Source organism: Doryrhamphus excisus, chromosome 20 (assembly GCF_030265055.1).
Source record: "Doryrhamphus excisus isolate RoL2022-K1 chromosome 20, RoL_Dexc_1.0, whole genome shotgun sequence".
Lineage (NCBI taxonomy): Eukaryota > Metazoa > Chordata > Actinopteri > Syngnathiformes > Syngnathidae > Doryrhamphus > Doryrhamphus excisus.
The window spans coordinates 14,900,676-14,922,438 of record NC_080485.1 but is presented as its reverse complement, the minus strand read 5'-3'; the positions used below and the strand labels follow the sequence as shown (position 1 = coordinate 14,922,438).

Sequence of the window (21,763 nt, the reverse complement as noted above, 5' to 3'; positions counted from 1 at the left end):
CTTCAGGGCAAAGACCATTCTGCAGCTGAGGCCCAAAACGCATCCCATCTATGCATCTGCACCAGGGCCCACCTGCCCACTGTAGACCTCCCCAGGGTGGCATTACTGTCATCGCGTAGACATCCAGTCTCAGCAGTATCGGGCAAAGGGATCGACTGAGATGTCAAATATAAACCCAACAAATCTGTGTAGACCTTAAACTTGAACTGGCTGCAGGCCACATTCTCAACTTTTTTTTTAATAAGGAGTACATCACTTGAACACGAAACTTCTAAGCAAATGCACATGCAGTAGTTTCTACAAACATGTCGAATTTCTTGGAGTCGTCACATAATCTCGCTATTTCAACAAAGCATTGCGTGTTTAGGTGAGGTTGTCATGAAGCTATGAAGTCCAGCATCCTGAAGTCGCCGCTTCACTGTTGATACTGACACTGGTGTTTGACGGCTACTATTTAGTGCAGCTGCCAGGTGACGACCTTAAACTACACACTCTCAGAAATTTGTCTTCTTGCACAGTTGTGCAGCGTTTTTGTGTCCTTGTTAGACCCGGTTTGTGCTGTTTTCTAAAGGGAGTAGTTAACAGCATGGTAAAAGATTTTAGTTTTAGCTGCCAGGTGACGACCTGTGAGGCGTCTTTGTCTTAAACTACACACTCTCAGATATTTGTCTTCTTGCACAGTTGTGCATCGTTTTTGTGTCCTTGTTAGACCCAGTTTGTGCTGCTCTCTGAAGGAAGTAGATAACAGCAAGTAAGAGCTTTTAGTTTTAGTTTTTAGATTTTTAGATGGCTTTTCTAATAATCTAGTCGCCTTATAAAATGATGAACTTGGATTCGCAGCCATACCAGGAGATTGATGCAGAGGACTGACAGTTGTTGATAGTAGGCCTCTATGCAAAAATGTACATCCTTCTTTGAAAATCATCTGATTCATTTGAATTGTGGCGGGAGTGCTGGAGCCTATCCCAGCTGTCTTCGGGCGAGAGAGGCAGGGTACACCCTGGACTGGTGGCCAGCCAATCACAGGGCACTTACAGACAAACAACCATTCACACTCACATTCATACCTATGGACAATTTGGAGTCGTCGATTAACCTAACATGTTTTTGGAATGTGGGAGGAAACCGGAGTACTCGGAGAAAACCCACATATGCACGGGGGAGAACATGCAAACTCCACACAGAGATTGCTGAGGGTGGAATCGAACGCCAACCCCTCGACCACCGTGCAGCCCTTTAGATTGCAGTATATTGTTATATATTTTGAAGATTTTTTTCAAAGGTTTTCCCGGAAGTAATCTGGAAGATTAATAATACCGGAAGATTAGTAATACCGGAAGAACCCTGGTCTCCTAGGTCTGCGTGCTAACCACTCGACCGCCGTGCAGCCTGGATAAAAATGTTTGTGAAATGCATGAAAATTTTTTTTGGTAAACAAAGACATTTGCAAGTCATCCCAAACTTTTGAGCGGCAGTGTACTTCAACATGTATTTTGTTTACATCCATCCGGCTTGTTTTCATCCCAGCGTTTTTAGCTTATTCATTATTGATGCTTTCATGTTATTGCGCTAGATATCATTTCTTAAGTGGATCGACCTTTAATGGAGGAACGTGGCACCACACTGATATTTCCTTTCTATTATAATACAGAAACATACTCATATATTTGTTTGTCTTCCTTTTTTTAGGAACTATGGTGAGTAAAGACGACGCCAAAAGCATCGTCGTGTCAGACACCGATGAATCAGATTCCGACACGGACCTTGCACACAACCTGGATGCGCATTCCGGGCAGCAGGTGAAGAAGAAAAACAAGGCCTTACAGGTGCGTTTTAAGGATATCTGCGAGGCGCAGAAGGAGCACAGAGGGAAACACTCCAGATCCATTTCCTGTAAAGTGACACACCGCCAGTACATGACCATGCCCGCCAGACGCTCCATTCCTAACGTGACCAGGAGCACCGGCGTGCAGACGTCACCAGACCTGACTAAACGATACAAGACTTTTCCCTTCGAGAGGAAAAAGGGACACACGTTTAAGCACGCGGCTTTAGTGGAAGACTACAGAGGACAAAACAATGGCTTTTTGAGTGACATAAAAGCGGTCGGAGAAGACGGACAGCCCATCGGGGTGTCGTCCAAGTACAAGGGTAAGATTGTGGGGCAGACCAAGGTTTTGCTTCACCACACAGACGACAGCAGCGATGCGGAGGATTTGATTTGCGATGCCAACTGCGTGGACGGACCCTCCTGTTCAGACTCTCATTTCTCGCATGAGTCGCGTCTGAACAACCCCCCTTCTAAAAGTGAACCGGAGCACCAGGATTGCGGGACAAGGACCAAACATAAAGGATTACCCCGAGAAGATATGGACACCGGCGCCCCCTCCAAGACTCTGTTGGCTAACTCTGAGTTTCCAAAGGGCGGGGGCCCTGTGGCATGGAATTCTTTGACACAAGTGGAGTCCTTCGGAAGCCCGTCAAAGGCTTGCAAAAGAAAGAAGGGACCGCCGCACTTGAGCGAGCAGCAGTCCCAGACGCTTCCCCACAGTGGCAAATGTTCGGCACAGTCGCAAGGGCACTGTCGGATGAGGCACGCGTCGGCGTCTTCCAAACTCCATCAGACCCTTGGGATGGGAGAGGGCTTACCTCCGGGGAAGACCGGACCACCCGGGGTGGGGACGGCCCAGCATATAATTCCCTTATCTGAAGACACGGATATCAAAGCACAGCTGCAGGCCATGGAGACTCTCATCAACTCCAGCCAGGAGACCATCAAGGTCCTACTTGGAGTTATTCAGGAGCTGGAGAAAGGTGAAGCGCAGAGAGAGGGGTGAGTGGCTTTCACACCGAACTTTAGCCTTATTTGTAATGGTAATGGTAACGGTTTAATTTCATTTGAACATGCATCAGATTACAATTGAATGCATCACATAATCAGTTCACAGTTCCACATGTCCAAAAGGAGTAGGAAGAAGCAAAGCTTATTAAAACCTACCCCTCCATCTGGTACTTTTACAATCAGTAACTGTTACATTTGTTCACTTCCTGCTTTCCTAATATAATTTTTTAAATTATTTTATTATTTTTAAAAATATTTTTTAAATATTCTTTTTATAATTTATATTTTTGTTAATATTTTTAATATGTTTAAATTTTTTTTATTTTTTTTCATGTACTCTCATGTTCTCACATTCACTTCCTGCATTCCTAATATAATTTAATTTTTTTTAAACATTTTTTAAATTTATTTTTTAATTAATTTTATTATTTATTTATTATCATATTATCATTTGTTATTTTATATTATATACATTTATTATTATGCATTATTTTAGCTGTTTGAAGATGAACTATATCAGCAAGTTGAAGTATTTGTCATTTTAGAAATAAGGAGTTAGTATGTTCTCTGAGGCGGTATTATGAAGTATCCTTACTGGCCTTTTTTGCAGTACCTTTAGCGAGTGAAGATTGCTTTTGTAGTTATTAGCCCATATTTCCACACAATAAGTAAAATATGGTAAAACCAGATTATGCAATTTTTATGTGGTTATGCAATTTTTTAAAAAGATGTCCAGGTGTGCCATCTATAAAGCTTACGTATGCGCAAAACAGGGCCGAAATGTTGCGTACGCCGCTTTCCACGCAAAGCATGTGATCTGTAAAGACAATCTGCTGTGAGAAAATATGCACCTTTATAGCTGACTATGCACTTTTTGATGGCAAAAAACACAACGCTCATATTAAGTGGTGAAGCCCATAAATATTTATTCATCACACTGTTATTGACCCAGAAACGTTTGTGGAAAGTGTTATTATTATACATGACACTGATGGATATCATTTGCCATTTATCATAAACAGCATTATGCACCAGTGAAGTGAAAAACGTGTTAAGCTAATTGGCGACTCCAAATTGTCCATAGGTATGAATGTGAGTGTGAATGGTTGTTTGTCTATATGTGCCCTGTGATTGGCTGGCCACCAGTCCAGGGTGTACCCCGCCTCTCGCCCGAAGACAGCTGGGATAGGCTCCAGCATTGAGGATAAGCGGTGTAGCGAATTAATGGATGGTTTCCTCTTCCCCAAATGAAGGTTGAAATGTGTAATATGAGACCACTTTTTCTTTTTTTTTTTTTTGCTCGAATCACACCAATTGCAGCGGACATGCTGTCAATCAATCTTCATATTCCAATTACGATATTTTTTCCAGTATTTCCACATCCATTTCTGTAAAAGTTCACTTATTCGTCCTGGTCGTCTCCCCCCATTGGCTGTGAGTCCGAATGACAGCGGCCATGGTAACAATGCAATCAAAGCTTTTTAAATATGGATGCCACATTCATGAGTCACTTTGCATATTGACCTTCCATGGTGAAGTGGAGGTGTGGAAAAAGCGTGAGTTGTGTACGTACACTTCCACCCAAGGTGGAATCTATGAACCGCAAATTGCGGGAATGATTGCGTACGCCACTTTTTATCCATCCCTCCATTTTCTATGCCAATTATCCTCACAAGGGTCGCAAGGGTATGCTGGAGCCTATCCCAGCTGTCTTCGGGCGAGAGGCGGGGTACAACCCGGACTGGTGGCCAGCCAATCACAGGGCACATATAGACAAACATTCATACCTATGGACAATTTGGAGTCGCCAATTATCGTATTTTCCGGACTATAAGTCGCACTTTTTTTCATAGGTTGGCTGTTCCTGCGACTTATACTCCAGAGCGACTTACATTTTTTTTTCTACCTAATTATGCATTTTGACCTTGTGCGACTTATACTCTGTAGCGACTTTTAGTCCAGAAAATACAGTAGTTCTTCAATGTTAGCTTCTACAATAACAATAATAGCTTAGTTAGCGGGTCACGTATAATAGCACAATAATAGCGGGTCACGTAACGTAAATGACACATTTTTGTTGTTGTTTTTTTTGCGATTTATACTCGACTTATAGTCCAGAAAATACGGTAACCTAGCATGTTTTTGGAATGTGGAAGAAAACCAGAGTCAGGTCTTCCCGATCTCCTGACTGTGTTGCCGGCAATGCTAACCACTCGTCCACTGTGCAGCCCACTTTTTATAACTCTTAACACCTTTGGGGTTTCTGGTGTATGCCGACTTTAGGTCAGAATTCCACACACATTTTTATACATGAGACTGGAATAGAATCGTCTGCATTGAAATGCAGCAGCTGTACCATTACACCACCAGAGATGTCTGATTACTCGTTTGTTTTTGTTCCTCTCCTGTCTTGGGTTCTCTATACCTTACAGCGGGCGATAATATATTTTGCTCAATTGCGGAGAACGCACTTCTTGCATAAAATGGCTCCCAAAATGGTCCTGGGGGCCCAAAGCATAGCTTGTGTTCAACTTTTTTGGGAGGGGCGGCCCTGCTGATACTACTTTTGAAGGCAGGTAGTGCACAAATTCTGTTCTGGATCCTTGCGAGTCATGCTTTGTTGCATTTCCTGATTCTGCTTAATTTTGGCAATTGGCACCAGTCAATGAACAAGAATTGAACCGGGATCGGAAAGGCGTGAATCCCTCTTTAAACAGAGAGTGTGAGATACTAAACAGGTAATTGGACTGGCAGTGACTGGATGACGTCGTCCATCCATTAGGAGCCATTCAGATCAACAAGTCGAAGGAGTGTGGAGTAAAAACATCCTTTCCATCAAGAAAAAGCCTTCAAGGTCTAATGAGGTGTACGCGCCATCCTTTTCCGTGCGTGTAACCACCGTCGCTCTAATTGTAATGTAAGAGCAAATGTATGTTCAATCATCCTCGATGCAACATTATCACCTTTTTTTCATTAAGAGATGTACCTTTAGAAATGTCAGCAAGGCTCATAAAGTGCTCGAGCTGTATATTCTATGAGGGGATTACTGCGGGAGAAATTGCAAGAATCATTACGGTCCATCTCTAAAACCTATAGTAACACAAGGTAAATTGTATTTAAGCCTATTCCATATTCAGTGCACAAGCCGTGCCCCCCCCCCCCCCCCCCCCCCCGCCCCCCCTTCTCACGGCTCTCTTTTGGTTCTCTTGGTTGTTAAAGGCCCAATTAGTGCAGCCTCATAACGCCTTGCCTTTCATCTCCACACGCTAGCGTCTGCTGTAGCTGCCTTTGCCGTGCTCCTCCATCAGGGTTATTAAAGAGAGGGCGGAGAGCCGTACTTTCCATTGGGAACTTTCCGACCTTTTCTCTTGTCACCAAGGATTAAGAAAAGCCACTTCTTCTCTCACCCTCAAAGGGTGGCGCCTGGTCCCCACGAGGCATCAGGGGGAGGGCTCGCCGGATCTCTAAAAAAAAAAAAATGATTGAATGAATTGTATGGTGGCATAAACATGAAATGCATCGTCAAGGGCTGCCCCCTGGCCGAGTTGGGAATTTGGGAATTTTATTTGGAGCTTCCTTTCACCTCCAATCAACCATCCCATTATAAAATGACTGTTGGGACGCCGCCAGGAATTTTGGGCTCTGTGAAAATAAATTATATTTATGTGTGCTCTTTAGGACCCATTAAAAGCTATTTTAATGCATGTTTTGGAATAATAGTAAGTTTTTAATATAGCATTTTTAGATCGAAAAAACTAATTAACAAAAAACAAATCTGGGCTGCAGTTCTACCATTACACCACCAGGGACCGACCAGTGAGCAGGTTGCAAATGTAAGTCGCACGTCCGATGACTCGTCTCTTTTGTTTTCCGGCTTGGCGGACTTAAGGGCGCCACACACGGAAGTCGTGTCACCATCCAAAGTTTTAAATTCAACTTTTCATGGCTGTCGCCCAGACGAGGACACCAATCAGCGGGAGTTTCACTGATCGACCAATGAGCGTAGAGGATGCTAATCAGTACGCCATACTTGCCGTGATGTGTTACCTGGAGATATTTGATATTTCTAAAAAAAATAATATATATTTGAAGAAAAAAGCACACGGCTTGGGAAACATATCTGGTAAGTTTGCATTCATTTACACGGACATTTATGTCAGCTTATCTTCAATACTAGCAAGATCCGGTACTAGCAAGAGTCCTCGGCTTAAGAAATTCCACCACATTTTGGTGGAATTTTATTTTTTATTGCAATATTTAACATTTATATTTAAAATTTATTGCACAATGTTAAATATTGCAATAAAAAATAAAATTCCACCACATTTTGGTGGAATTTTATCTTTATTTTTATTTTTTTATTTTATATTTTTTATTTATATTTATTTATATATATTTTTATGAAATGTGGAATTTTATTTTTATTGCAATATTTAACATTGTGCAATAAATTTTGCCATATTTTGTGATAACATTTGCAATATGCATTAATACATTTTCTACCGGGGCTGCACGGTGGTCCTGCGGTTAGCACGCAGACCTCACGGCTAGGAGACCAGGGTTCAATTCCACCCTCGGCCATCTCTGTGTGGAGTTTGCATGTAGAAAAGCGGTAGAAAATGAATGAATGAACATTTTCTACCGCTTATCCTCACAAGGGTGGCGGGGGGTGCTGGAGCCTATCCCAGCTGTCTTCGGGCGAGAGGCAGGGTACACAGCCAATCACAGGGCACATATAGACAAACAACCATTCACACTCACATTCATACCTATGGACAATTTGGAGTCGCTAATTAACCTAGCATGTTTTTGGAATGTGGGAGGAAACCGGAGTACCCGGAGAAAACCCACGCATGCACGGGGAGAACATGCAAACTCCACACAGAGATAACCGAGGGTGGGATTGAACTCAGGTCTCCTAGCTGTGAGGTCTGTGTGCTAACCATTAGACCACCGTGCAGCCCCATTTGCAATATGTTATTACAAATTGCATTCACGAATTGTATTACAAAATGCGGCGTTCCGATGTGAAAATGTACGTATACTGCCAATATTACATAATGCAGTGTTACACGCCCCCTTGCCTTGCCCCCCATGAATTCCGAGTCCGGAACACCGCGCATGTTCTGTGTGCAGGGAGGGGCGGTGCCGCGCATCGTGCCAGGGGTTTTTCAAGTACGGAGGCAGGCCTCCCCAGGGAGATCCCAGAAGATTTCAAGGAAGGCGCAGCTGCTTGAAAAAAAATCTAAAGATAAACATATTTTTCAAACCTGCTCAGCTAGCTTCAGTTCTTACGGTGAGAGAGTAAACACAGTCTGGTGTGAGCGGAAAATGTCAAAAAAAAAAAAATTGGAATCCGCAGCCGTCTCATGTTGACTGAGGTGAGGCTCACCGTGCCGCGCTTGGAGAACCCGTTTTATGTTCACGGAAGGCCAGAAGGTGAATCTAAAGGAATTATTGTCTTTGCCAAACATATTCATACATGCATATTTCCTTCCATTTTCATGTTAGCCATGATTCTTAATCACAAAGTGAAGTTGTGTATTACATTCATAAAGGTACTATTTTCCATATGGCCAGTCCTGCGGCGTTACACCTGGTGGATGGAATAAAATGAGAAATATTTTTTTGGCATATCTCCAAAGTGGTTCATTTCCAAGCTCAAGTTTGGAGTTCAGAAAAAAAAAACATGTCAGTTTCTACCAATTACATTTCCTGTGGGAAAGATTGTTCTAAAATCCAAAACAAATTAACGACAGACCGGTTTGTTTTAAACTTTTTCCACTTCTCCGTTTGTTTTAAAGAGCTCCCATTTTTTATTTTTATATATATAAATACATGAATGTTAGCCTAATTGGAGACTGGAGGTCTCAAACACAACTCGACGGCGTCAGGATGAGGCTGGGCCACATCGGAAGTGGATGTGTATCTGGGCAAGCTGCAGCCAAATGAGCTTGTCAATATATTGGAAACGGTTGGGGGCCATTACTCAACAGTCTGACTCACTGTGTCATAACAGAAACTGCACGATATCATCACTCAGCAACTTAATACACAACAGCTATTATAACACATACGCTACACAGAGCAAATACTGTACTTGGTGGAGTGTAATAAACTATAACCAATTTACAAAAAGGTGCCACAAGGCATGCTGGGAGCAGGCATCAATCCTGTCACCGGGATTTTTTTGGCTTCCCAGCATGTTTTGCTGCACTTTTTTTTTAAAAAGTTGCTAACGCTACATGTTCATGTTAACGCAGTTGTTATTATTCCTCATGGTAGTAGCTGCCCTACATGTGCTTACGTACCTTTTACATGTCGGTATGATTATAGTAAGTGCAAAGTAGGAGACCACGGGCCACAGGTTTGAGACCATGCGTGTTTGTTTTCTTCGTCTCTCGCCTCCCAAAAGGCAGGAAGAGGGTTGAGTACATTGGTTTTGCTAGTAATACAGTCATTCATTCATTTTCTACCGCTTTTCCTCATGAGGGTCGCAGGGTGCTGGAGCCTATCCCAGCCAATTTCAGGGCACATATAGACAAACAACCATTCACACTCACATTCATACCTATGGACAATTTGGAGTCACCAATTAACCTAGCATGTTTTTGGAATGTGGGTGGAATCGAACGTGATCCGCCGTGCAGCCCTTTAGATTGCTATATATTGTCATATATTTTGAATATTTTTTTCAAAGGTTTTCCCGGAAGTAATGTTAATCTTAGGGCTGCACGGTGGTCAAGTTGGTTAGCGCGCAGACCTCACAGCTAGGAAACCCGAGTTCAATCCCACCCTCGGTTATCTCTGTGTGGAATTTGCATGTTCTCCCCGTGCATGCGTGGGTTTTCTCCGGGTACTCCGGTTTCCTCCCACATTCCAAAAACATGCTAGGTTAATTAGCCACTCCAAATTGTCCATAGGTGCGGCACGGCTGTCTAGTGGTTAGCGCGCAGACCGCACAGCTAGGAGACCAGGGTTCAATTCCACCCTCGGCCATCTCTGTGTGGAGTTTGCATGTTCTCCCCGTGCATGCGTGGGTTTTCCTCCCACATTCCAAAAACATGCTAGGTTAATTAGCATGACTCCAAATTGTCCATAGGTATGAATGTGAGTGTGAATGGTTGTTTGTCTATATGTGCCCTGTGATTGGCTGGCGACCAGTCTAGGGTGTACACCGCCTCTCGCCCGAAGACAGCTGGGATAGGCTCCAGCACCCCCCGCGACCCTCGTGAGGAAAAAGCGGTAGGTAGGTAGGTATGAATGTGAGTGTGAATGGTTGTTTGTCTATATGTGCCCTGTGATTGGCTGGCCACCAATCCAGGGTCTCGCCTTAAGACAGCTGGGATAGGCTCCAGCACCCACAGCAACCCTCGTGAGGATAAGCGGTAGAAAATGAATGAATATTAATCTTTCATTCTCTGAGACCCAATGTGGTGTACGGTCCCATGAACCCTCATTGTTAGTCTATATGTCTCCTCGGTGTACCCCACCCCACCCAACCCCACCCCTCTCCAGCTCACCCGTGACCCTAATAAGGACAAGCCGTCCAGAAAATGGATGGCTTATCATTATACATGCAAGTGATGTAGTTATCTGAGCATTAGCTTCTGTGATCTTCCCCACATTACCTCTGCAGGCATCCAGGTTAAATAGCGTGCAGCATTCAGGGCATCGGGGGCAAGCAAGGGTACGTGGACAGTGAAGCAGACGAGAGGCCAGGACATCTCCCAGGACGGCTGACGTGGGCAAACAACACAGCGCTGGATTTATGCCAGCAGTCAGCTTAGAGGAATGACTTTCAGAAGAGAACCCCCCCCCGTCCCCGTCCCCCTCTCCATCTTCTCCCTCACACACATTTTGTGTGTGTCACTGTCTGATTTAACAGCAGTGGTGTATATTCCACCCCGAAATAGAAATGTGCTATTTACACGTTGGTAACTACGAATATAGGATCATGAGCTTTGATCATCAGAGCGAATCCCCGCCAATTAAAAGACAGCGATAACAAGACACTCCTCCAGGTTGCTCTCCTCCATGAGAGCAAGGGGGGCAGGGTGGATGAACCCACCCCGGCGACCTTGAGCTCCCATCAGCAGCTGCACTCGAGTGGCCTAAGGTCACCTCTCGCTCGGTCGCTGCGGTGAAGTGAAGCGCCGAGGTTTTTCGGCTCCCTCCGCATGTCGTCCGTCAGGGCGAGGGGCTACCGTGACAGCAGCCAATTACACGTGCGAGCCGAGACGCGAGACCCCTCCCGTCGTCGCTCTCACGACGCAATCTGCTCCTGCAAAGCTGCGACACTGCAAGTGTGATGTGTGTGTGTGTGTGGGGGGGGGGCAAGTTCATGAAGCAGACGCTCACAGATTCTTTAGGTGCACCGATGCAGCAGTAGTACAAGCGTCTTGGGGGATTGTAATGTTCGATGTTCTTACACGCAACTTAAAAGTGAACCCCCGGGGGGGGGGTGGCGCTCTCAATCTCAAACCCGGCCAATTGAATTGCATAAGAGCTGAAAAACGATGAGCAGAATGTATAAGGGTATATTGATTCCTCCTTGGGCGGCACGGTGGTCTAGGGGTTAGCGTGCAGATCTCACAGCTAGGAGACCAGGGTTCAATCCCACCCTCGGGCATCTCTGTGTGGAGTTTGCATGTTCTCCCCGTGCATGCGTGGGTTTTCTCCGGGTACTCCGGTTTCCTCCCACATTCCAAAAACAAAGACACATATAGACTAACAATGAGGGTTCATGGGACCGTACACCACATTGGGTCTCAAAGAATGAAAGATTAATATTCATTCATTTTCTACCGCTTATCCTCATGAGGGTTGCTGTGGGTGCTGGAGCCTATCCCAGCTGTCTTAGGGCGAGACCCTGGATTGGTAGCCAGCCAATCACAGGGCACATATAGACAAACAACCATTCACACTCACGTTCATACCTATGGACAATTTCATTCATTCATTCATTTTCTACCGCTTTTTCCTCACGAGGGTCGGGGGGGGGTGCTGAAGCCTATCCCAGCTGTCTGCGGGCGAGAGGCGGGGTACACCCTAGACTGGTCGCCAGCCAATCACAGGGCACATATAGACAAACAACCATTCACACTCACATTCATACCTATGGACAATTTGGAGTCGCTAATTAACCTAGCATGTTTTTGGAATGTGGGAGGAAACCGGAGTACCCGGAGAAAACCCACGCATGCACGGGGAGAACATGCTAACTCCACACAGAGATGCCCGAGGGTGGAATTGAACCCTGGTCTCCTAGCTGTGAGGTCTGCGCGCTAACCACTAGACAGCCGTGCCGCACCTATGGACAATTTGGAGTCGCTAATTAACCTAGCATGTTTTTGGAATGTGGGAGGAAACCGGAGTACCCGGAGAAAACCCACGCATGCACGGGGAGAACATGCAAATTCCACACAGAGATAACCGAGGGTGGGATTGAACTCGGGTTTCCTAGCTGTGAGGTCTGCGCGCTAACCACTCAACCGCCGTGCAGCCCTAAGATTAACATTACTTCCGAGAAAACCTTTGAAAAAAATATTCAAAATATATGACAATATATAGCAATCTAAAGGGCTGCACGGCGGATCGCGTTCGATTCCACCCACATTCCAAAAACATGCTAGGTTAATTGGCGACTCCAAATTGTCCATAGGTATGAATGTGAGTGTGAATGGTTGTTTGTCTATATGTGCCCTGTGATTGGCTGGCCACCAGTCCAGGGTGTACCCCGCCTTACGCCCGAAGACAGCTGGGATAGGCTCCAGCACCCCCCGCGACCCTCGTGAGGAAAAAGCGGTAGAAAATGAATGAATGAATGAATGATTCCTCCTTACACTTGATTCATGCTGCATTCCGCCACTGCGGCGGCGTCACGGAGCGCGACAGGTAATCTGATCATGTAGAATCAGCAAGTCGACACACTTGATTAAGGAAATCTGAGCAGATTGGAGACTGGGAATAAACAACCCCCGACTAAATTTGGCTGCTAGCCGATAGCCCACACTTGGTACCGCTTAAATCTTTCCTTCATCTTGTCTTTCTCTTTCTCTTTTTTTTTTTGTTTTGATTGTACAGGCTCACCTACCGAACGGGACAAGACACGGCCAATTGCGACACTTGTCGGAACAGCGCATGCATCATTTACAGGTGGGTTCCTGCTCTGCAGGTGTGCGTCATTAATTCTGCATTTCATGCCGCCTTTACTCACGAGTCACTTCGGTGCAGAGCTTTTCTGTTGTGGGCTTGATTAAGATTGCGTCATGTCCGGGATACTCAACTGGCGGCCGCGGGCCATATCTGGCACATGAATGACTAAATAGAAGTTGCGGGAAAACTCTCTGTCGTAAAGATCTTTGATTAACGTTTGTACAAAGCTGTTTTTCCCACTTTGGCTTCAATAACAGCAGTGAGTTCTTGTCATATAGAAGATCTTTGATTGGTGTTTTTTTTACAGTAGGTTCTTAAAAACTCCGGTTTCCTCCCACATTCCAAAAACATGCTAGGTTAATTAGCGACTCCAAATTGTCCATAGGTATGAATGTGAGTGTGAATGGTTGTTTGTCTATATGTGCCCTGTGATTGGCTCGCCACCAGTCAAGGGTGGACCCCGCCTCTCGCCCGATGACAGCTGGGATAGGCTCCAGCAGCTCCCCCTTGTGAGGATAAGCGGTAGAAAATGAATGAATGAACTAGTAACGATAACTAATTACTTTTTTAAAGTAACGTGCCCAACACTGAGTATATACTTTTAAAAATTAATTTGTAAATGCAGTTTTGGAAATATGGGCCATTATTTTATTTAAAAAAATAATATAAAGTTAGAAATCCAACAGGTGTTTTTTTTTCGACCTGTCCCACTTTGTTTGACGGCCTTGAAAGCACCGTAGTAATGTACATGTGCTGACTTTGTACCACGCCATTTTTCTTTCACCTCATATTTGATCCCAAACGTTGATAAAATGTGAGAATGAATAAAGGTCAGATTTAATGACGAAGCAGAACGCTCCTGTCAGAAAGATAATCTTTAATCTTTGATGAGAAGAACGCTAACCTCCCGTAAGATCCCGACCATTAACTTTCTGTAACTATGACCTCCAGAACAATGACAGTGAATCGGTCAGTATTAGTGTTATCGAAGCCACGTGGTTCCGTGTTTTGCGTTTGAATGACCAAAAATACCTTCCAACCTTCCTGTGTGTGCTTGTGTGAGTCTTACTCCCGGTACTCCAGTTTTCCTCCCGCAGTCCGCAAACATGCTTCTTCGGCTAATTGGATACTGACTTGTGCATAACACCAAGAATGTGTCATTTACGTAACGTGACCCGAATATTAACTAAGCTATGGCAACATTGTTATTGTAGAAGCTAACACTGAAGAACTACCGTATTTTCTGGACTATAAGTCGCTCCAGAGTATAAGTCGCACAAGGCCAAAAATGCATAATTAGGTCGAAGAAAACACTACAGTAAACCTCGGATATATCGGATTCAATTGTTTTGTCCGATATAAGCGAAATCCGTTATATGCGTATACCGGAAAATGTCCGTTTTACGCATATATCGGATTTATATCCGGTATATGCGTAAATGGGATTTTATCCGTTATAAAAAAGGCACTTCCTTGACTATGTTTCCAATGTACCTGGACGCGCAGGCAACGCTGCAAACGCTGCAAATGACGTCGTATAGCGGCCTGTCACGATTCGGCGAATCGGAGCGCCACGATGCGGCCATCCGATATATGCGAGGGAAATTTAATGGAAATGCATTGGAACGGGACTGGAGATTTTGTCCGAAATAGGCAAAATCCGTTATAAAAAATCCGATATATGCAATGAATTTTTATTGGAAATGCATTACAGAAAAATTGGTTCTTTTTTATCTGTCCGCTGTGAGCGAATTTCCGATATATCCGAGGTTTACTGTACTACTCCCAGTACTCCAGTTTTCCTCCCACAGTCCGCAAACATGCTTCTTCGGCTAATTGGATACTGACTTGTGCATAACACCAAGAATGTGTCATTTACGTAACGTGACCCGCATATTAACTAAGCTATGGCAACATTGTTATTGTAGAAGCTAACACTGAAGAACTACCGTATTTTCTGGACTATAAGTCGCTCCAGAGTATAAGTCGCACAAGGTCAAATATGCATAATTAGGTAGAAGAAAACACTACAGTAAACCTCGGATATATCGGATTCAATTGTTCCCACTGGTTTTGTCCGATATAAGCGAAATCCGTTATATGCGTATACCGGAAAATGTCCGTTTTACGCATATATCGGATTTATATCCGGTATATGCGTAAATGGGATTTTATCCGTTATAAAAAAGGCACTTCCTTGACTATGTTTCCAATGTACCTGGACGCGCAGGCAACGCTGCAAACGCCGCAAATGACGTCGTATAGCGGCCTGTCACGATTCGGCGAATCGGAGCGCCACGATGCGGCCATCCGATATATGCGAGGGAAATTTAATGGAAATGCATTGGAACGGGACTGGAGATTTTGTCCGAAATAGGCGAAATCCGTTATAAAAAAATCCGATATATGCAATGAATTTTTATTGGAAATGCATTACAGAAAAATCGGTTCTTTTTTATCTGTCCGCTGTGAGCGAATTTCCGATATATCCGAGGTTTACTGTACTACTCCCAGTACTCCAGTTTTCCTCCCCACAGTCCGCAAACATGCTTCTTCGGCTAATTGGATACTGACTTGTGCATAACACCAAGAATGTGTCATTTACGTAACGTGACCCGAATATTAACTAAGCTATGGCAACATTGTTATTGTAGAAGCTAACACTGAAGAACTACCGTATTTTCTGGACTATAAGTCGCTCTGGAGTATAAGTCGCACAAGGCCAAAAATGCATAATTAGGTAGAAGAAAACACTACAGTAAACCTCGGATATATCGGATTCAATTGTTTTGTCCGATATAAACGAAATCCGTTATATGGGTATACAGGAAAATGTCCGGTTTACGCATATATCGGATTTATATCCGGTATATGCGTAAATCGGATTTTATCCGTTATAAAAAGGCACTTCCTTGACTATGTTTCCAATGTACCTGGACGCGCAGGCAACGCTGCAAACGCTGCAAATGACGTCGTATAGCGGCCTGTCACGATTCGGCGAATCGGAGCGCCACGATGCGGCCATCCGATATATGCGAGGGAAATTTAATGGAAATGCATTGGAACGGGACTGGAGATTTTGTCCGAAATAGGCGAAATCCGACATATGCAATGAATTTTTATTGGAAATGCATTACAGAAAAATCGGTTCTTTTTTATCTGTCCGTTGTGAGCGAATTTCCGATATATCCGAGTCCGATAAATCCGAGGTTTACTGTACTACTCCCAGTACTCCAGTTTTCCTCCCACAGTTCGCAAACATGCTTCTTCGGCTAATTGGATACTGACTTGTGCATAGGTGTGAATGTGAGTCCCCGTGAATGAGCAGTTATTACGTGCAAACCGGGTTTTGGGCCACATGTGCTATTTGTCTTGGCAATAATACCAAAGAAATTGGAGTCAGCGTCTTTTTTGGGAGAATACATTGCTTTTATATATCGTGTCTGTACGTCACGGATGCTTGGGAAAAACGATTTTGAAAAGCAACAAAAGATACGGTAGTAGTACTACAGGGAATCGCAGGTTAGCATGTTTTAGCATAGAAAGTGGTTGTCGCAAAGATTTTCCTCTTCATCTCCATACATTTTAATAAGCTATTTCCTCTCTCCCCACTCGATGAACGCAAGTGTTTCTCTCGCTGACCTAGATTGAGGTTTATTTGGAACACAAAAGAAAACGGAGGGGAAAAAAAAAAGACCACAGTACAACTCCAGAGATGAATATTTAGTATTTCATATCTCGTTGCGCGGGATGTTTATCATGTGCTAATGCCCGCTCTGACAAATAGTATGTTCAATTAACGCTGTCAGAGAGCTATTAATTACTGTACTTGATTATCGGGGGTTGGTACTGCCTTGTAATGAGAGATCTTGATCATATTTCAGCAAAGCGAGGTCTCCAAAATATTAGAAACAAGCCTTAGTATGATGCATTGTTCTATAAAACAGTAGCCTCTCCATCTTTAAAATGTAATTTCCTGCAGCAAGATAAGGAAAAGAGAGGGTGAAGAGGTGCTGCATCTTCTACATCTGGGCTGAAATGGAACAGCCGTACACCGAAGAAGCCTTTTTGACCCAATATGCGGAAGTCATTCCGGTGAGGGAATATTCAGCTCTTCTGGGGGGCAATATTTTCAAACCGTTAAGGACTCGAGACGGACCCCTTTCACTGTTATTCTTATTTTATATGCTCATATTTTGGCCGACGTTGGCCACACAGTCAAGCGATTAGGAAGTTGTGGGTTCCAATCTCCGCTTGGGCATCTCTGGCATAGGCTCCAGCATACCCAGAAAGTAGATGGATGGACATTTTGGTCATATATAGAGTCGTAAAATCAACCTGGCAAGTCGCTAAGATCAACAGACTGCAGAAAACGCTACTCAAAGATCCTCTCTGGAAAAGGAAGCCTTTGCTTTTTTTGTAAAGATGGCCTACGGCAAAAACTGTAGTCAAAGATCATCTACATCCGTCAGGGGTCCTTAATTACATCTGTCCAGGGGCCAGATGGTAGAGTTTAAAAACCGCCTTTGTCAATGTTCACAAACTTGTGTTACCTTGTACTGCAGCAAGCTAACTGCGCTTTAAAAAAACAAAAACAAATCCCCATCATCCGCAATCCTTATGTGAAACATTAACACGCGGCTTTTTCTCTTTTCATTGTTAGCTAGCACAAGGCGGCTAACAATGCACATAATATTATGCGCCTATTCTGCTATGAAGCCGTCTAAAAAAAACTAAAAATTTACATAACGTGACCCGCATATTAACTAAACTACGGCGACATTGTTATTGTAGAAGCTAACACTGAAGAACTACCGTATTTTCTGGACTATAGTAAGTCGCACTGGAGTATAAGTCACATTTTTTTGCGCGTAATTTATTTGAACTACATGACCAAAACAGACATTACGTCCTCTTGGAAGGCAAGTTCTAACAATAAAAGAATAGAGAACAGGCTGAATAGGTGTAAGATATGCTAACACAATGCTTATTCAGCTACACAAAAAATAAACGTGATATCATTTATAAGTCGCTCTGGAGTATAAGTCGCAGGAACAGCCAACCTATGAAAAAAAAAAGTGCGACTTATAATCCGGAAAATACGGTACTTTATTGGCGTAGTGTCACAGTCTGTGAAATCAGTGTGCCCAGGAAGTTCAGCTTATGCTTAAAATGACCAAAATATGACAAAATACTCTCAAATATGAAATGTTTTTAATAAATGTGTCTGATATTACATAGTCACAGCATGTATATAAAACCATAAAATGTTATCGGGGCGTTTTTAGAGGGCTTTATAAGGCGGAATAGGTGAATCCCATTAACTGCATTATTATTTTATTATTATTTTATTATTATTATTATTAGCTGCCTCATGCTAGCAGTTCTAGAACGCACTAAAGAGAAAGACGTGTTTATGTCTCACATATGGATTGTGGTTGAGGGGCAAAATTTCCCCCCCAAAAAAGTGCAGTTTTCCTTTAAGTCCAAAGTTTTTTTTAATTAAAAATCTAATTTCATTTAAAAAATCATTCAAATTTTGTTTGTTTCTTTCTTTTTTTAAGAGTTGATAGCACCATATACCGTATGGGTAAATGCTAGCCATCTTCTTCTACGACTGCTTCATTGTGACACGTATGCCTCGCTGTTTCCCCCTGTAGACCGGAGACAGTACTGCATGTAGGAGCACTTATCGACTAAATAACTAACATTATTTGAGTGGTCTACAGTGATAGATGCAGCAGGGTCAATGTGCTTGCCGTAGTACGTTTATACTTCAAACAGACAAACCCGACCACCCGCCAAAATGTTAATTTGCTACCCTTTGCTGCCGTTGGTGCAAGCATGACTTCTGTAGGCCCTAATTAATTTGGCATGAGAAGACTCTTTATAAAACATCAATAAAAGTCCATATGAGCCATTTGGGCGATATGAGGTCCGGCTTTGGGCTGTGCCACCGCAGCCTACATCGCCGTGTTACTAGAGCACTGGGTAAGATTTTCTAATGAGGAGAAGCAAAAGAGTGCAAACTCCGAAGCGACTTAATTGACCAAGTGAACAAATGGCACCGACTGCCACTAAAAACCACAAGATGCCGCAAGGCCATAAAAACACAATGAAGTTGCACGGCATTAGCCAAATGCTAGTAAAGTGAGAGATGATGGTTTCATATGCGGCGTGTATCGTTAAATAGTTGCCGATTTCAGCTGCTCCAACTGTTTTTTTTTTGTTTTTGTTTTTTTTTTTAAGAGTCGTTGAACATAGCTGGCACGCCGAGGCCATCTGCCACGTCCTCGCCATCTCTGCCAATGCATGATGAGACGCTTTGAATTCTTCTCAATACTTTTTTAGTATTCTTCAGCACAAACCCTTCGAGGCTAACTGATGGTGACAGGCCCGTACCGAAGCATTGCGATCAATATCTACTCAATTTTTGGGTTGCTTCCCAACTGGATGGTTATTGGTTCCATCCTTGAATATTAAATATGAAATTGCAACATTCAGTCTGCATTTAATTTGTAAACGAATGGGTGAATTAAATATGAGTGACCCTCATCTATACACTTATTCCACAGGCTGATGTGGCTCACGTGGTAGATTGGTCGTCCCCCAAACTCATGGTTGCCGGTTTTACTCTAAACAAGTCTTTTTTCCATAAGAAGTCAAGTAAATTCACTTTTACCTTGGTTGTAGACTCGATTGTTGCCAAAGACATGGCCGAAATGCCCCACATGGACACCACCTTCTTGTTTTGCTATGAGTTATTTCTTGATTTCTATAAAGTTTCTTATTTTCTCTATCAAAACAAACTCGAGAGAACTACAAACCACCAAAAAGAAACCGCAGAACACTACAGACTACCGCTGAAAATGTAATATTACTGTATTGTATTGTAATATTGTATTACCGTATTGTAAATGCCCAATTTTTTTACGTATGCTAACATTGTTCCTCGTTTATTGCTGTTAATTGGTTCCAGACTTGGCTGCACGGCGATCGAGTGGTTAGCGCACAGGCCACACAGCTAGGAGATTGAAGTTCGATTCCACCCTCGGCCACCTCTGTGTGGAGTTTGCATGTTCTCTTCGGTTTCCTCCCACATTCCAAAAACATGCTAGGTTAATTAGCAACTCCAAATTGTCAGCGAGCGTGTGAATGGTTGTTTGTCTATATGTGCCCTGTGATTGGCTGACCCACCAGTCCAGGGTGTACGCCGCCTCTCGCTCGAAGACAGCTGGGATAGGCTCCAGCACCCAGTAGAAAATGAATGTATGGTTCCAGACTTGACCTGACCGCAATAAGTGAAAGCAAAATACAAAAACTCAGCCCCATACTACCAGATTTTTGGGGGGTATTTATGCTGAACTTTCAAGACCCACAGAATATTGAGTTTTAGGACGACATAAACATTGAAACGATGTAAAGAAACTTTACACTCTCAACTGTCACTAGGAAGAAAGAGTTTGTTTTTAGCCGTTTTGTATCTTTATAAATGGGCAGTCGAACATTGGGTGGTTTCAGTGATTTTCACCAAACTATGATGACTTAACTACAGTAAACCTCGGATATATCGGACTCGGATATATCGGAAATTCGCTCACAACGGACAGATAAAAAAAGAACCGATTTTTCTGTAATGCATTTCCAATAAAAATTCATTGCATATATCGGATTTTTTATAACGGATTTCGCCTATTTCGGACAAAATCTCCAGTCCCGTTCCAATGCATTTCCATTAAATTTCCCTCGCATATATCGGATGGCCGCATCGTGGCGCTCCGATTCGCCGAATCGTGACACGCCGCTATACGACGTCATTTGCAGCGTTTGCAGCGTTGCCTGCGCGTCCAGGTACATTGGAAACATAGTCAAGGAAGTGCCTTTTTTATAACGGATAAAACGCATATACCGGATATAAATCCGATATATGCGTAAAACGGACATTTTCCGGTATACGCATATAACGGATTTCGCTTATATCGGACAAAACCAGTGGGAACAATTGAATCCGATATATCCGAGGTTTACTGTATAAATAATGTATTCATTATAAAGACATAATTTTTATTAATTTTATTAATTTTATTAATTTTATTAATTTTATTAATTTTATTAATTTTATTAATTTTATTTTATTAATTTTATTAATTTTATTAATTTTATTAATTTTATTACTTTTTTAGAATTTTATTACTTTTTCTTTTTGGGAACAATTGAATCCGATATATCCGAGGTTTACTGTATAAATAATGTATTCATTATGAAGACCTAATTTTTATTAATTTTATTAATTTTATTTATTTTATTTTATTAATTTTTTAATTTTATTACTTTTTTAGAATTTTATTACTTTTTCTTTTTGGGAACAATTGAATCTGATATATCCGAGGTTTACTGTATAAATAATGTATTCATTATAAAGACCTAATTTTATTAATTTTATTAATTTTATTAATTTTTTAATTTTATAAATTTTTTAATTTTATTACTTTTTTAGAATTTTATTACTTTTTCTTTTTGGGAACAATTGAATCCGATATATCCGAGGTTTACTGTATGATGTTCCTCAATGTAACTTTGTTAAATATACTCCAAAACAAACGGTTCCATTACCACAGGGTTACTCTTTCATCATTTATTGGACGCGTTTCCTGCATCGGCAGTATTTTAAAAGCTCATTCATGGTGAGTTAAGCCACTGATTGGGCCGCAGCTGGTGAAGAGAACACAGTGTGACTGACGCACTTTTACAACAGCAGGTCGC

General features: G+C 42.7%; 1 protein-coding gene across 4 annotated transcripts in view; it reads left to right on the top strand.

Annotated features, from left to right (window-relative positions):
• Window positions 1–21,763, top strand: part of insyn2ab (inhibitory synaptic factor 2Ab) — a 41,804-nt gene that overhangs the window by 6,929 nt on the left and 13,112 nt on the right. For all 4 annotated transcript variants that reach the window (XM_058058818.1, XM_058058816.1, XM_058058817.1 and 1 more), the window contains 2 exons: window positions 1,690–2,833; window positions 12,929–13,000. In XM_058058818.1, the coding sequence (XP_057914801.1) occupies window positions 1,695–2,833; window positions 12,929–13,000 (1,211 nt within the window). In that variant the 5' untranslated portion in view covers window positions 1,690–1,694. The remainder of the gene's footprint in view (window positions 1–1,689; window positions 2,834–12,928; window positions 13,001–21,763) is intronic.